At 55.5% G+C, this 16,411-nt stretch overlaps 1 protein-coding gene across 1 annotated transcript in view; it reads right to left on the minus strand.

The window, feature by feature from the left end:
• The window catches only part of MLXIPL (MLX interacting protein like), a 22,176-nt gene extending 7,702 nt beyond the window's left edge, over positions 1 to 14,474 (minus strand). The window contains exons 1-7 of the mRNA XM_027774388.1: positions 14,235 to 14,474; positions 9,916 to 10,022; positions 4,337 to 4,419; positions 4,107 to 4,196; positions 3,757 to 3,801; positions 3,121 to 3,322; positions 2,914 to 2,994 (exon numbers count right to left, since the gene is read on the minus strand). Coding sequence (XP_027630189.1) covers positions 2,914 to 2,994; positions 3,121 to 3,322; positions 3,757 to 3,801; positions 4,107 to 4,196; positions 4,337 to 4,419; positions 9,916 to 10,022; positions 14,235 to 14,371 — 745 coding nt within the window. The 5' untranslated portion in view covers positions 14,372 to 14,474. The remainder of the gene's footprint in view (positions 1 to 2,913; positions 2,995 to 3,120; positions 3,323 to 3,756; positions 3,802 to 4,106; positions 4,197 to 4,336; positions 4,420 to 9,915; positions 10,023 to 14,234) is intronic.
• Positions 14,475 to 16,411: the final 1,937 nt, after the last annotated feature.

Here is a 16,411-nt window from a genome sequence, read left to right on the forward strand (position 1 = left end):
GCTTGGTTGGGATGGGCTTGGGTGGGGGTCAGCAGGGGCTGTGTAGGCGTGCACGTGGACCCCAGAAAGCAGTTTTCTCTGAACCCACACTTGGCTTCTGAGGCCCCCCTTGACTGCTCCCCTTACCTGCTCACTGGAGGTCAGAGAGGGAGGGTCATAGAGTGCTGAGGAGGGCAGAGGTGGGGAGCAAGGGGAAGAGGTTCCCCATGGGAGGAGCCCCAGGGCTGCATGAGTTCAAGGGTGACTTAGAGGTGAGAGAGGTCAGGAGGTCAGAGGGTCTGGAACAATTTAGGTTTGCTAGAAGGTCAACAGATGAGGTTACAAGAGTAGGGCCTAGGAGCAGGGTATAGGGCCCAACGGGGTGATATCAGGGCCAAAGGGTGGGCTCTGAGTTGGGGCAGGAGTGAGAGGGGGCTTCAAAGCCTGGAAGAGCTGGGGGAGGCAGCAGCCAGATTGTATGGGGTGCGGGTTGTGTAAGCCCTGGGCTATTCTGGTTTTGGGAAGCAGCTGCTTGTGGCCTGACCACATCCCGGGCCTGGGCGCCACCCGCCCACCCTCTCCCTTCCGGGCACCTTTCTCTGACCCTGTGGCCTGCACCAGCTCCCAAGGCCTCTGGGTCTGGTCAGACCCCACCTCGGCAGCTTCCCACAGGCGCGAGACGAGCCTCAGCCTCAGCCCCGTAGGCTTTCCCTCCAGCCCTTGCCAAGAGAGCTGCCAGGCCCATCTCCCAGGAGCAACCTCGAAAGAGGCCAGGAGTAGGTTAGATAGGGTCACCCCAGGCCCAGAGTCTCCTGGGGGTGGAACGTGTCTGTGTGTGCATGTGTATGCGTGAGGTGGCTTGCCAGCGTCAGACGGCTGAGCCCACAAGTCAGCCTATGTCTGCCCCCTGGGGGCCTGTCCCTACCTCTGTGGCTCTAGCTGAGGCTGTGTGAACCAGCCCTATCCACAGTGTGCCCGCGTCTCTGTGTCCATCCTCAGCCATATGGCTAGGAGGGGTCTTCGGACTGTCCTGCTGTCTCCCTTTCTTATTTATTTATTTATTTTTTGGAAAGGCTTTTGCTATAGGGCGCATGCGCTTGCCAGAAAGACAGAGAGAGACACTAAGCGAAAAATCACCCCCAGGGGGATGGCCATGCCGCAGTCCCTTCTCCTCCATTCTCCTCTCGGGATCTTGGGCATGCACGCACACGCGCCCAGTGTGAGTTTAAGCCACCGGGTCCGGGACTCAAACCACCGTTGACTACATGGGAGTCCAGCGACATAGCCATTACGCCAAGTGCTGGTTCCCCTGCTGTCTCTCTTTAATAAAGGGACTTGGTGGGGCAAGATGAGTGGTCACTTCACCCTCCCCCCGCCCCCAGAGACTAGAGGCCCATCTCTAGACTCCTTCAGGCCTGGACTCTAGAACTAACCCATACTGGGACTGGCCCCACGATATGGAGGGCCCAGAGTCACCGCCTACTCATCGCAACAGCCCACTCCCTAGGGCATGGGCAGGGATCACAGGACAGCAAGCCCATCTCCTCTAGGAATCACCCACCACCCCCTCACTATTGATTACCCACAGTTGTCCCCAACCTGCCTCAAGAGGTCTCTTCTCAGTCCTGGCTACCCTGTTACTCTCACAGACCTGCCATCTCCTCCCAGAATCCCCCTCCAACTCTTGGGGATAATGACACTGGGGGCCCTAGTGGCCCTGGTACTTGCTGATCTCCCAATGCATGGAGTTTTATGAGAGACATGCTATCTACCTCCTCCATATGACCCATACTTTCCCCCACCCAGCAGCCACCCTGGATCAAGAGCAATCACTTCCTAGCGCCAGTCTGCCAGCTTTGTCCAGAGCCCAGGGGAGGTTGGTTGGCCTCCTACCTTTCACAGTGGTCTGTGTGCCCAGACAGGGCAGCTGCCCTCCCAGGCTGGTCTGCTCCCAAGGCACTGCCATCGAAGCTCTGGCCCCGGCACCCTGTACCCCCACCCAGGGCTAGGGCAGGGGTAGGGGTGGTTCCTCATTCCCTAGTTCCCGCCCCCATAGGCCTCCACCTCTTTTTTTTCTTTTTTTTCTTTTTTTTTTTTTTTGGAGACGTTTTTGCTATAGGGCGCATGCGCTCACCAGACAGACAGAGACAGAGAGACAGAAAGCGAGAAATCACTCCCCAGGGAGGGTGGCCACGCCACAATCCCTTCTCCTCCACTCTCCTCTCGGGATCTTGGGCACACACACACACACATGTGCCTGGTGTGAGTTTAAGCCACTGGGTCCAGGACTCGAACCGCACTAGCCCCCCCCCCTTTTTTTTCCTTTTTTTTTTTTTGGAGACGTTTTTGCTATAGGGCGCATGCGCTCACCAGACAGACAGAGACAGAGAGACAGAAAGCGAGAAATCACTCCCCAGGGAGGGTGGCCACGCCACAATCCCTTCTCCTCCACTCTCCTCTCGGGATCTTGGGCACACACACACACACATGTGCCTGGTGTGAGTTTAAGCCACTGGGTCCAGGACTCGAACCGCAGCTAACTACATGGGAGTCCAGTGACATAACCATTACGCCAACTGCTGGTCCCAGTGTATCTGTTTTAAATGGTCTTCAATAAATAGGTGTAAGGTGCATTATGTAAATAAACAGACCCAAATGAATTAAAGTGTTTCTATCCTCTGAGAACATCCTGCTTTCTAGAAGCCAATGGAGCCTACATCTTCAAAGCCTCTGGTCCCCTGGCCAGGTACTCTGGCTGGCGGGCCCTGCGCTCATCTGATACTACACCAGCTGCATCCCAAGGCTGGAAAAGTGAGACCAGGAAAATTCTCAGAAATGTCCCAGATCACCTGCCCTCTCAGAAGGGCCTGGGGCAGGCTGAGGTCTCAGTCACACTGAGGCGTTCTCGCTTTTCTTTGTCTAGACCCGACCCACCTGAGATTTCCATGAAGTCATCCAGGCTGGGCTGCAGTGGCGTCAGGTCTGGCTGGATCATATCAGCATTGCCAACGTAGGCTGCAGGATGAGGTGTGCTGTCAGAAGTGGCAGGCAGGGTGGAGGGAGGCCCCTGCCCATGCCCCGTACCCCATCCCTGGGCTGGCCCAGACTCCCCCTGCTCCCTTCCTGGGTACGGGCCCTTACCGTCCTCTGGGGACAGCTGCAGGGATGAAGGGCTGTTCTGAGTCATGGTGAAGAGCGTGTCGGAGATGTCGGACAGAAAGCAGTTGAGGTCCAGGAGCTGCCGCCCGCTGGGCTCCTCCTCTGGGCCCCCCAGCAGCACGGGCACCACACTGGAGAAGAGCTGCTCGCACCATCGCTCCGGTGGGGGCCACCCCTCTTCCACCTAGCGAGATGGAGTGGTAAGCAGCTGCCAGAGGGCTCTGGCTGCCCTGGCGCTCCATGCTACCCCCTGCCTGGGGATGACATGGTCAGCAGGCCAGAAGGTCTGTCTGTGTGCAGCCTCCTTCACCTCTCCCTGACGGGCCTGGTTTGCTGCTTGGAGGGCAGGGACAGGAGACAGCCCAGGTTGGCCTGCTGAGAGACACGGCTCCCTTCCTGTCCCTGGACTGCCCCCTGTCTTGACCCCTGTTTCTAGGGTCCTTTGTTGCTCCAGGCCTCCCATCACTTGTGACCTGGGATCTTCCCATGTAGTGTCCTCCCAAGAGGAGAAGAGCTCAACTACCAGCCACTGCCCTGCGCACCCGGGAAGAAGCCAGTTATTCTCTACATTCCTCCTGCCAGGAGCGCCCCTTCCTACCTGGACTTCAGAGCACTCACCTGCTTAGGGGTCAGGAGATCCCCCTCCCTGCTGGACTTGCGGAGCTGCAGGGACACACAGTTAGACACTAAACCCCTCTCCCCTTCCTCCATCACTCCCTCATCACTCCTCCTCCTACTCACGAGGTCCCCCATCAATGGGATCCCCCATTTCGCCTCTCTGCCCTAGCAGGTTGAGAGGCTGCAAGGAGAACCGGTGGCCACACGGTGGCGCTGTCAATCCGGGACTTAACGGAGGGCCCGCGTTGGGGCGGGCTTGAGAGTCCGAGTAGGGGGTCCCTCCCGGAGCTCTTCCAGGAGAGGAGGTGGCCAGCAGCCTCAGGGGGACCTCTGAGCTGCGTCGCACTGACCCTCTTCTTGTAGTAGATGCGCCACTTGTGGTACTCGCGCATCACCACCTCGATGCGCCGCTTCCAGTAATTCCCTTCCAGGACGACGGCCTGGGGAGCGGGGAAGGGGTTCAGTGGGAAGGTAACACCAGCACCTTGCGGCGGTGCTCATTTCCCACCCTCACCCAGACCCCTCAGAGCCGAGGGATGGGAGGTAGGCAGGTGGCCTGAGCAGACCAAACCTCAATTACCTCTGGTTTCCGGTGTTCGTCAGCCTCCGGCCCCTGCAGTGGGGTCACGAAGCCACACACGGGGCTCTTCCTCCGCTCCACATCTGAGAGAAGGAAGCCAGGTCAGCAGCGCCCAGTCCCCCCTTCCCGCCCCCCAGGGGACTGGCATTCAAGTGACACCCTATAAAATCCTGGCCTTTAATACTCAAATTTAGCAACACCTCCTCCAGAAAGCCTTCCTGCCTGCTCTAGCCCTCTCAAACCTTCCTCTTTCTCAGCACTGTGAAACTAACCTGCCACTCCTCCTCTGCCTCCCTTGGAAGCTGGGTAGGCACGCGCAGGCAACACTGGCTGCACGGTTATGGGGCGGTAGGAGTAAGGGAGTAAGCTGCGCTAAGAAGGTCCTGGTCAGACTGGCTGGAGTTCCTAGGCCCACTTTCAGCTGGGAGAAGTGCCTCTGGTCCACCGCTGGCCACCTACCCCAACCTTTTCCCAGCCTCTGCACTCCCCGCCTCCAGTCTCCAATCCTGACCTCTCCCCAGGCTCCTTCTTTTTGCTCTATAAACACAGTGAGCAGCCTCTTCCTCCCCCAAATCTTTACCTTCCCTTTGCCGACCCCAACAACCAACTTTCTATGGCTTTGCATTTCCCCAAACTCTGGGAGAGTTGCCACGTACCACGTGTACTTCTACACCTCCCATGGCCTCTTCAGCCCCAGAAACTCAGCATCAGGCCCACTGTCCCAGCTCCGGAAATCGGGGGCCCCTCCCAGTCCCATCCTCTCAGACCTGCTGCACAGCATGCACTGCCCCAGAGCCCCAGACCTTCCCTCTGTCCTCTCCTCACTCCCTCCCCCAGTCTTCACTGACTCTCTGGGGCTGTCCAGGCCTGCCAACACCTCTTTCTCTGCCCCTATCCCAGCTGCCTGGGGACAAAAGGATGTCCCAAAACTTGCCATGGGAATTCCCCATCCGACTCTCAGCATTCCCAGTCTAATCCACTGACAGTCTTGGTTGCGCAGGGTCAGGGAAATTTCTTCCGCCATGCCTCTCTCACCATCACCCCCTAGTCTGGTGTCCCACTTGGACCTCCCTGATTCCAGCCTCACTCTCCAGCCCCTCTGCTTGCTGCATTCAGGTCAATTGTTCTAAAGCACAGTTTGGGTCTGAAACCCTCCATGGCTCCTTCCACTCTTCAGGATAAAGCCTCCCCTCCTCAGATAGGTTTCCAAGTCCCTCCATGACCTGGCTACCACCTGCTTCCCCAGCCTGCTGGTCTCCGGCATATGCCCAGCCTCAAACAACATGCCCACCTCTGGTTTTAGCCTACAGGAAATGCTCTTCCCTTCCCTCTCTGCCCACCTTTCAGGACAGTCCCTCCTCCAGGGAGCCCTCTCTCCTCTGAAACCCCATGGCCCTGTCCCACTCTTCTCCACTCAGCACAGTGCTTGGCACCCAGCAGCCCTTCTGAAGAGGCAACCCTGGAGCTAGATGATGGCAGAGTGGTAAAATGTAGCGCTCTGCAAGGCCATCCCAAGTGGGTAGGTTTCTGGTTCAAGCCTGGAGGCCTCTCTGAGTACTCTGGGCACATGCATGCCCATGATCAGGAGCTAGCTGAGGCGAGGCGTGGATTATGGCATCAAGACCCTGCTGTGGGTTCTCACTCAGAAGAAATAAATAAATAATCTTAAAAATAAATAAAGGTGGGCCAGCCCTGAGGCCTAGTGGTTAAGGGAGCTGGATCCCACAGGGCCAGTGGTGATTCAAATCCTGGCCTGGGGGGCAGGCGTGTTTCTCATCCTGACAGGATGAGAAATGGAGATGAGATTGCAGTATGACCACGCCCCACTGGGAGGTGCTTTCTCCTCTCTGTCCCTCTCTGTCCCCCTGTCCCTCTCTGGCAAGTGCACACACTCTGGCAAACTGCAAAATAAAAAGGCTCACATGTGCATGCCAAAAACCCCTGAAGGAGGGAGAAGAGATTGTGTGCCCATTCCCCATAGTGGGTTTTCACTTTCCCTTTCCCTCTCTCTGCCTCTCTCCAGCAAGCACATGCGCGCTCTGGCAAATCAAGAATAGAGGCAACTTAGACAAAGAGGACAGTCACTGACCCCCCCAGGGTGTCTGTCTTCAGTCTGTCCTGTCTCAACTAACTTTCTTCGGGACAAATGACACAGAGGAGGGGGACCACCGGGCTAAAGGACAGTCTCTAAAATGGACACTCACAGGATTGTCCTGGTTGCTGAGTCTGGCTTGGACGGAAAACAAAGGGCTGGCTGTGTAGACTCTCTGGGGTTAGAGCAAGGAGGGTCTCAAAGAGTGTCTGCCCCTGGCTTCCCAAGTGGGAAAATGAGCACCAGGAAAGATTAAGTTTGTCGGAGGTCCCCAGACAGGTCCGCGCTGAGTGGGCTCTGCCTGGCTGTCCCCTTCTCTGAAGGTCCCTGTGTTCTGGAGGAAGGACTGCAACAATCTGGCTTCCTGGGGCTAAGGCAGGCTTTGTCTACACTGATAAGTTCATCCATTTACTCAGCCATGTAACCCTTTGCACCCATGCTGGGACAGATCCTGGGAAGGGGATACCTGGATGAATCTGGGTGCTCACGGCTTAGCAGGACAGATAAGGAAAGCAAACAAATAGCAGGAGATAATGTAAGGAGGAAAGTCCTTCCTGCCCAGGAGAGGTGCAAAGTGCCCTGGGAGCTCAGAGGAAACCAGGAGGACTTGGGAGTGTGGAAGAGAGAGTGGCAGATCAGGAAAGGAAGGATCTTAGAGGTGTGGACAGAAGTCTGACTACTTTTCCTATTTTTCCAAAATCTTTTCAAAAGGGGACTGGGGAAGTTATGCCCACAAACATTAACAGACCATTTTACTTTCTATTAACAGAATTCTTCCTACCTCCTGTCCCTGGCATAATATCATTGAGATGTATATTTCAACCGATTAGTGTATTCTTTTGCTTATGCCTTCCCAAGACACGGAACTTCCCTTTTCCTTGAGATGTAGATTAAGCCTTTCTTTAACTAAGACAGGGATTTTCCCTTCCAATCGCTGACCTAAGAATTTGTGGAACCCACCTATAACCTACAAGCCCCCCCCTTCTACATGTCCCGCCTTTTTGGGCCAGACCAATGGGAAATCTTTTAATTAAATGTTGTGTGTCAATCTCAAAAGCAAATAAAAAAAACCTATGTACATGATCACCCCGAAAAAAGGCATGTATTCCTCTTCTCCGGGCCTAGGTCACTCACAGCTGGCTTGGAAATAAACCGCATTAATTATTAATTATTAATTTTACAGTTGGGTATATTTTTTCCGTCGACAGAGGCTAGGAGCTGGCAGAGGGGTGATTGGGTGCTTCCTGGTGTAGCCTAAGGTAGGACATTCTGCCAGGAGATGAGCTAAGTGGCCTTCCAGCAGCCCTCACCTGAAGCCCACCTTCGAACCTTCGCTGTTGGAGGGGTAGGAGGAGTCCTGACATTGGTTTCATGTCTGCAATTACCATAATAATTAATAATAATAGCCAATGCCAGCTTCTCACTTCCAAAGTGGCCTCCGTGTCACAGGCTCTGTGCTGAGATACAAATCTCACTGAAAACTCACCAAGAACCTCAGCCGGAGGCATTATTATCACTCCCATTTCCCAGATGAACATGCTTCGGCTTTGGGAGGTTCAAGGCTTTTCCAAGGCCACACAGTCAGAGCGTGCGAGGACTTGACTCAAACCCAGCTCTCTCTGACTCAGAACCTGGGGTCCTTCCAGCTACTTGTGCAATTGCTGGAGAGCAGGGTCTGTCTGGGTGGGGACCCAGGTGGCATCATGCCTCAGCTGTCATCAGATATTTCTTCTTCAGAGTGACGGGTTTGCATCCTGTCCAGCTTTGGGGGAGGGGAGGACTGCTAGGTGAGGGGACACCAACTCCTCTCGTCTTATCAGCTTTCTGATTTGGCCAGGGCCTGTCCTGCAAGTTCTCAGAAATGGCAGAGACCCAAAGAAGACATCCAATAAGCCTGCAGCTCCTGTTCTACTGAACACTTCAGCCACTGCTCTGCTGGGCAACCTGCAATTTCTTTTCTTTTTTTGGAGAGGTTTTTGCTGGGACCAGCAGTTAGCGTAATGGAGAGGTTTTTGCTATAGGGTGCGTGCACTCACCAGAAAGACAGAGAGAGACAGAGAGACAGAAAGTGAGAAATCATCCCCCAGGGGGGATGGCCATGCCACAATCCCTTCTCCTCCATCCTCCTCTCGGGATTCTGGACACGCATGCACACGCACCGGGCCTCAGTTTAAGCCACCGGGTCCCGTACTCGAACCGCTATCTACTACATGGGAGTCCAGTGACATAGCCATTACGCCAACTGCAACCTACAATTTCTGAGAGCCAGCCAGCTAGAAGTGGGAGCATGCACTTAAGAGTCAGACAGCCCTGGAATCCCAGCCAGCCTCAGCTCTGCTCCTTTAGGCTCCATAACCCTGAGCAAATCACTTGTCTTCAGAGACTCGGTTGCTCATCCACATAGTGGAAGTGAAATATCCATGTCCTAGGATTTCTAGGAAGCCTTGAATGAGATGATTTATGAAAGTGCCTGGCACATGAATGAACAGAAACCCAAAACAGCACCTCTCTGTGCTCGGATGGAATCCAGAGAGGCCAATACAGAGAACGCTGCATGTGTTTCCTCCTGGGTTAGGTGTCCCCAGCTCGGTCCAGCCTTTGATCTGCAGCAAGAACCTACCTGAGCTGGATGGCGTTCCAACACAGGGCCAACTAATCCAAGTCCTCCCAGCCTCTGCTGCCCCCCCCCGGCCCCCAGTGTGTGGGTGTTTATGTCCCCAAACGGGGACTCCCCTCCTCCCCGCCCCCGGTGTGTGGGTGTTTATGTCCCCAAACGGGGACTACAACCTCCTTAAGTGGACATCATTTATTCACACCGACTCAGTGCCAGGACCTTTCATACCTGCTGTCTGCATGCCAGCATGAAAGGTACAACTATTGGGTTCAAGATGAAGAAACAAGTTCCGAGAGATTAAGCAACTTGCTTGGAGACATCCAGCCAGCAAGAGGAGGAGACAGGGTAGGGCACCAGGTCTGAGTGGCTTTAAGCCCAGAGTGAGTTCCTTCTACTGTGCTACATGGCCTCTCTGGGGCCCTTGACCCAAATCCCGTGGTGGGCACCTGCTGGGTGTTCAGTAAGGACTTCAGGGAAGGGCTGGTGGAGACCCACGCAGGATCCTGTTTCCCCTTCACGAAGTGATGTAATCTGACTCAGAAAGGGTCTGATGCTCCCTGGCATTCAAGGCACCTGACTATACAAATGGGATGGGAAATAGGCCTTGAACTGTTCCCCAAATCTCGGTCCACCTTAGTGCTTCTGAGGGGTGACCTCCGCTGTGCCCGGCTTCACAGTGGAGAGCCCCCTTGGGGACATATTCCCCAAGATCTTCTGTGGATCAGAGGCTGTTTAGGAATCCTGGTCTCCCCAGAAGCACTCTGGTGGTGCTGGCCCTGAAGGGCTCAGAGGTTTTCCTGGGCAGCCCCCACACCGAGCAGTCCAGCTGGGGGAGGCCCCTCCCAGCTGGGAAGGCCCGAGGAGCCCACTCACACTGGATGTACCAGGCCCTCCAGATGGCGTTGTTGAGGCGGATCTTGTCCCGGCAGAGCAGTTTGAGGCCTTTGAAATTCTTCCACTTGGGAGAGACCAGCTTACCGCTGTGGGGGGAGATGATGAGTCAAGGAGGGGTGTGAGACAGGGGAAGATGGGGCGGGGAGCTTCTGCGGGGGCTGGCTCCACACTCTTCCGTGCACTAGGCATTTGTATATGGTTAGAATTGGAGGGATCCCTCCAAATCCTTCCCTACATCTGACCTGCCTGAAATTCCTACCCTGAGTCAGCCCCTTAAAAATATCCTACAGGGCCAGTCCCTGGCATGGTGGTTAAGGTGGCTGGATCCCACATGGCTGAAAGGGCAGTTGAGGCCCAGACCTGGCAGCTTGAGAAACATGCCAGGTGTGAGTGCCCAAAATCCAGAAAGCGGGAGAGATGGAGGGAGAGGGACTGTGGCCTGACCATTCTCCATGGGGTGTGTTTTCTCATTTCCACCCCCCTCTCTTTCCTGCAAGTACATGCATCCTCTGGCAAAATTAAGAAAAAAAGAATCCTCCTCCCCTCACAAACAATTATACATAAATAAATGAATAAATACCCTCCCAGGTCTCCACTAGGGAACCTGGTTTTCTCCGAGACTTACGCGTTAATCTGCTACCAGCATTAAATCCAGACCAGAAAGCAGTTATCAGCTCAGCCCTCAGAACACTGCAGTGGCCTCACCAGTTATCTTATAGGGCAGCTGGGGAGAGTTCTCAGACTCGTTTCTTACTAAGGAGAGTAAGAAATGACCTTTCTGCGTCTCAGGAAGGGAAAGTGACATGCCCAGGGTCACATATCCTCAGGCTTGATGCAGCCCTATGCCTTGTTCTGTCTCACTGGCCCCGCTTAGGCTCAGGACGGACCCAGGGGTGTCTACAATTGGTCTGGAAGGGGGAGGAGCTACTTCACCAGAGGTGGCCTCAGAGAGGTCAGTCACTGCCTTCTTGCCGCCCCTCTGGTGTCTGCCCCCTCCACATTCCCACGGTGTCAGTCTGGCCTGAGCTGGTAGGTAGAGGGGAGATAGCATCCTAACCAGAGTGTCCATCAAGCTCATGGGATAGAGGGGCTCTCTGCAGTGAGGAGCTTGGCCCTAAGGGTCCTTCTAGGCACAGGGCAAATCTGTGGCCTCCCAGAAGCTGACCCAGGAAGCCAAGATGTGCAGGTCTTAGACCTTGCCAGTCTCCAGTTTCCTCTGTCCTCATAGTCACAAGCCAGGCGTGTACACAATTTCTCTCTGGCCCACCCTTGCTCAGATGGGAATTATTGAGGTTCCAATGTCTTACAAAGCCAAGCCTGTTCTCTCTAGAAGAGGTTTCTCCCTCATCTTGGCGTGAGGGGTGGGTAAGCAGTATAACTCCTCAGCTCCTTTCCCTATAGCCTCTTCGGTGCACGGATCACTGGGCCCCCTCTCCTCACTGGTCTCCAAGCTCCTGTGTTTGTTTTGGGGTGGTGGTGGGAGGGTTCTGCCAATCCAGGGGACAACAGGCCTCATTACCCAAATAGTCATAGCCTGGCACTCAGGCTGGCCCCCTCTCTTCCTCCTGGAGTTAGATAAACACCATCTGTCTAGTAGGGCGGCATGGTGGGGGTCGGGATGGGGGGGATCTCTGACACCTCCTAGGCCGGTTTCTGCTGTGGCACTAGGGGGAGACTCCTGAGTTTGTTGCCCATGCCTGTATCTCAGCAACATCCCAACCCATTTTGATCACCCAGCATCCTGCCCTGGCCTGCCTGCCTCCCCTCCATTTTCCTGCCGAGGCGGTGGTGTCCGGCAGGGCTAAGGGGGTGGGGATGAGACAGGGAAATACCCATACACAGGAGAAAAGGATGTGGTTTGTGCTGGGCTTGTTGGTTGTGAGAGGAAGGACCCAGACTAGAACCTAAAAGCTTGGGCTAGTGTTCAAGAGCTTCTTAGGACCCTCGTGGCTGAGGGAGCTGGTTCCCACATGGCTAGTCACGCAGTTCATATATGGCCCTGGTAGCTTGGGAAATAACAGGCGTATGTGTGTATGTCCCCCAAATCCTGATAGAATAGAAAAATGGAGAAGATGACCGTGCCCATTGTGGGGTGCTCTCTTCTTCTCCCTCTGTCTCTCTCTGGCAATCACATATACTCTCTGGCAATAAATAAATAAATAAATAAATAAATAAATAAATAACTGAGAATTTTGGAAACAGGACGGGGAAAATCTTAGGAAACCTTAGTTTAGCACATAGTTCAAGTCCCTGTGCCCCTATTGTCCTCCTAACAGGATCCTGCTTGCTCTCCTACATCCCGAAGGCCATGCTTTTCATATCTAGCCAGCTCAGAGCATGAACAGTGCTTCCGAAAGCCTTTCTTGAGACCTGCCTCCCCTGGGGCTTCCACCCATGGAACCAAGGAACACAGCCTTCCAGAAAAGTCCTCGCCGTGCCCACAATGCTCTGCAGAGGGTGAAAGCTTGCCCGGCCTCTGCAAGATGTCCTTCTCCAGGTCAAGCTGACCAGTTCAACACACCACCTTCTGCACTCCGTGCCCTGCTGTTTCCTTCCCATCCAGTCACTCCTCTGGGACACTGAGCTCCCACAGTCCTCCCCCAAACACCCTATAATTGGGGATCTTCGAGGGCAGAAACATTGTCCTACTCTGAGTCTCAGGTTTTTGTTTTGTTTTGTTTTGCTACCAAAAGGGGGAAACCGAAAGTCTTCCTTGGGACGGAGGTACCCTCATCCCGGGCACTTTGGCCTGCACCCAGAGCAGGCCAGAGAGATTTAGTATTCTGGTGTTTGGAGAGAAAACACAGTCCCTCTGCCACCGCAGCTGCCCCGACTGGAGTTATCAGTCTGCAGTCAGCTTCTTAGAGGGGCAGTTCTTGGGGTGCTCTGTCTCTTATCTTTCCACCTCCCCAGAACCTGGTCTGGAGTAGGGAGTGGAGGTGAGCCAGCCCAAGTAGATGGGTGTATAGCATAAAACAGGCAGCTGAAACTGGGAGTGGGTGGGAAGTGGGAGACCCCTGGGGGACCCTGGGGAGGAGAGGAGCCACATCCGGTGTACCAGGACCTTAGATGCCCTGTCCCAGGCAGTCTCGTGATGTCCGAGGAGGGGAGGGGAGAACGAGGGAATTTGAACTTTCCACATTGGTCTGGCGCCCCGGACGATCAGGTTGCAACATGACCTGGGATCCGGGCCAGAACTTGTGGGCCAAGGTTACTTTGCCTCCAGCCAATGGGGTCGCGGCTCCGCGGCAGCGGTTGGGGGTGGGCTACACTCCCCCGCAATCTCCACCCCAGCTCCGGGCTCCCCTTCAGGGCGGCAGGTGCCGGTCGGTAGCCAGCGGTTCTCAGAAGGGGAGGAGGTGCTCCGGAGGAAGAGGAATATTTGCACAGAGGAAAGATCAAGGCCGGCCGATCTCCCTTACTCCCCTACGGTTTTCGGTTGATAATTTATCCTGGCCCCTCCGCTCTGGGGAACTTTGATCCAGGGCACTGGGCCAGGACTTGGGTTCGCGCCCTCCTTCGGGACACCGGCGTGGAGCGGAAGCCAGGCGCAGCCGGCTCGCAAAGCAGGGGTCCCGCAGCGATGGGCACTCAGTCTACCGCGGCGATCAGAGTCTGCTAGCCCAGGCCTCCCGGCTACCAGCCAGCCCCACGCGGCCTCTTGCACCCAATGCCGCGCCATGGCAGGGAACCTCTACAAAAGGCTCCTCTCTCTGGGCCCACCAGACACACTCCTCCCACCCGTCTTGACCTAGCAGTCAAGAAGAGCTGTTCGGCAACTGAGGGGAGGTGGGCAAGAGCCTGAGTTAGTTTCGGTCAACGTTGGTTAAGAATTGGGACCACCAAGGAGCATGGCACTAGGGGGACAAGGGGAGAGGGGAATAGGGTGGAGCCGCAGGTGGTCAGGTAGAGTGTTACCCACGCTGTGGAGGGTGGGGATGGCCTAATATCTGGAGAGCGTGAGGGATGCCTGTCATTTCTTTGGGAGCAGAGAAGTTGGGACCAGGGAGAAGGGTCTGGTGTACGCCTACAGAGTTCGGGGTGAGGGCAGGTGGTCTGTGCCCAAAAGAGGAGTTGATGGTGGTTTGGAATGGGAACCAGGAGGTGTGCAGGTCCGTCGGTGCCAATGGGTTGGGCTGGCGTCAGAGGACGCTCCGGGTTGTGGGAGTGGGGTGTCCAGGGTGTGGCCGAAGTCTCCGGGAGCAGCCAAGGACCGATCTCGGGTGGGCAGCCCGGGGCCCCAGCGCGCTGTCCCGCCACGGAGAGCCGAGGCTGTCGGAACCCCGAGCCGCCCTCACCTGTAGGCCAGGCTCAAGCACTCGAAGAGGCGGGTGAGTGTGGGGTCGATGCTGCGCGGCCCGAAGTCGGCAAGCCCTATGGGCCCCTCCTGGTCGCGCCGCCGGGTCAGCGAGTCGCTGTGCGGCGACGACACCATGAAGTGACCGCTGTGGATGACCTGCGAACGGAGCAGCCCACTCGCGCTGCGCCGGAGACTAGGGTCCTCCGAGTCTGTGTCCGAATCTGAGTCTGGGCTGGGGACCCCGATGTACCTTTGGGATGGAAGACAGTTACCAGAAAGACCAGGGCATAATTAGAGGGTTAGACAAAGCAAGACTTCATCTAACAACAACAAAATCAAGAACATGACACACGGCAAGTTTCTGGTAGAAGTCACATTTGACAAGGCAAGGAAACAAATCCTAGACATCAGGATGAGGGACATAGGGACATAATCTCCAAAACATTGGAGACTATGTGAGCCTAAAGGTTGATGAGAAGCCCAGTGAGAAGCTAAGTGACTTCAAGGATTGTTATAGTCAGTGACTTCAAATGCAAGGTCTTGCATGACTCAGTGCGGAGCCGCCTGTATAGCTCGTGTGGCCCGCACGGCCTTATTAACATAGCCCCTCCCCTCCTCTCCAATTGGTCGTGAGAGTAGGCAGGGCCTCGGGCGTCCGGCGCGCGGGAGCGGAGGGTGGGGCTTGTATTAGCGCCCTGTGCCCAGGGGTAAGCCGGTGGACCCTGGAGCTCCAGCAGGTCCGCCCCTACCTCCCCGCCCGCTTTTCCTTCTGTCGTGACTACTCGCGGTCCTTATGCAGCTGCCCCTACTTCACCCCAAAGGAGTCTCCAGAAGGGTCGACGATATCCCTGAACCAGAAAGCACCTTAGTGCCTGGGGTTGGTGCTACCAGGGACGCCCACCTACGAAGCCTGAGGTCGCCATCTCCCCTCACTCACCGAACTACCACCCCCTGTCCTCCCTGTTCTCTCTGCTTGCATTTACTGCCTCCTACCTCCTCAGGCAGCTGGAAGCCCCCACCATGCAGGCGTCTTGTGCATTTGACATGAGACAACGCCCATAAAGAGCCGGGCCCCAGGAAGTTGTCAGTGCCCACGGTTACTGCTGTGATCATCTCCTCACCTGCACGGAGAGGCCCAAGAGGGTTACCTGAGTGTGAGGCTGCAGGGACTGTTATCAGTGGCCCTGGGTGGCTGGCTGCCAAGGTGGCACCTTGGTTACCTCCCCTGGACAGCCTTCATGCGGATCTTCTCAAGGGCTCTGGGTCCCCTCCTCTCACTGACGCTGCGGTCCAGCTTTTGCTCCAGCTTTTGCCCTTTTCTCACCCTCAGGACTGTAATCGAGGCATTCACAGCCCTCCCCTCACAGGAGCTTTTAACAGTCTTCAAAGGTGGGATTCGCTGGCCCAGCCAAAACAAAAAGGTGCCCAAGTATCAGAGGGATAGAAACAAAGCCTGGTCCCTCCCAAGGAAGTCCCTGATGGTAAATTCCTCTGGCTTACACACAGCACCTTCTTCCAGCCCACAGTAGGGCCACACAGCCCCAAGAACACAGTGGCAGTGCTTAGAGAGCCCCAGAAACTGGCTGAGGAAGTAGAATGATGACCCGAGGCTGCACACAGGCCATCCTTTCCACCCACCTCCTTTGGCCAAGCAGCCTCTGTCTCTGCCACACAGTTACTTCACACTCCCAGGAGCCCTGGCTGTTTCCTGCTCACTCTGTTGTCCTGTTGTTGGAAGTGCATTTTCCCTGAGTATCCTTCTCAAGTGCCCATACAGACCTCCTCTTCCGGAGTGGACCGTGCCTCACTTAAGAGAGCCATCCTCGGGACCAGTAGATGGCATAATGGTTAAATCGCTGGATTCCCATTTGGTCAACTGCGGTTTGAGTCCTGGACCCAGCAGCTTAAACTCATGCTGGGCGCATGTGCGTGCCTGAGATCCCAAGAGGAAAATGGAGGAGAAGGGATTGTGGGGTGGCCGCCCACCATGAGGGGTGATTTCTTGCTTTCTGTCTCTCTGTCTCTTCAGTGAGCACACACACCTTATAGCACAAATCTTCCCCCCACCAAAGAAAAAAAAGAAAAAGAAAAAAAGAAAGCTATCCTCAAATGGCCCTCTTGGGATCCTTGGCACAGACACTGACAGGGTCACTACTTTGCCTTCTGTGCCTGTCC

Source organism: Tupaia chinensis, unplaced genomic scaffold (assembly GCF_000334495.1).
Source record: "Tupaia chinensis unplaced genomic scaffold, TupChi_1.0 Scaffold000429_1, whole genome shotgun sequence".
Lineage (NCBI taxonomy): Eukaryota > Metazoa > Chordata > Mammalia > Scandentia > Tupaiidae > Tupaia > Tupaia belangeri.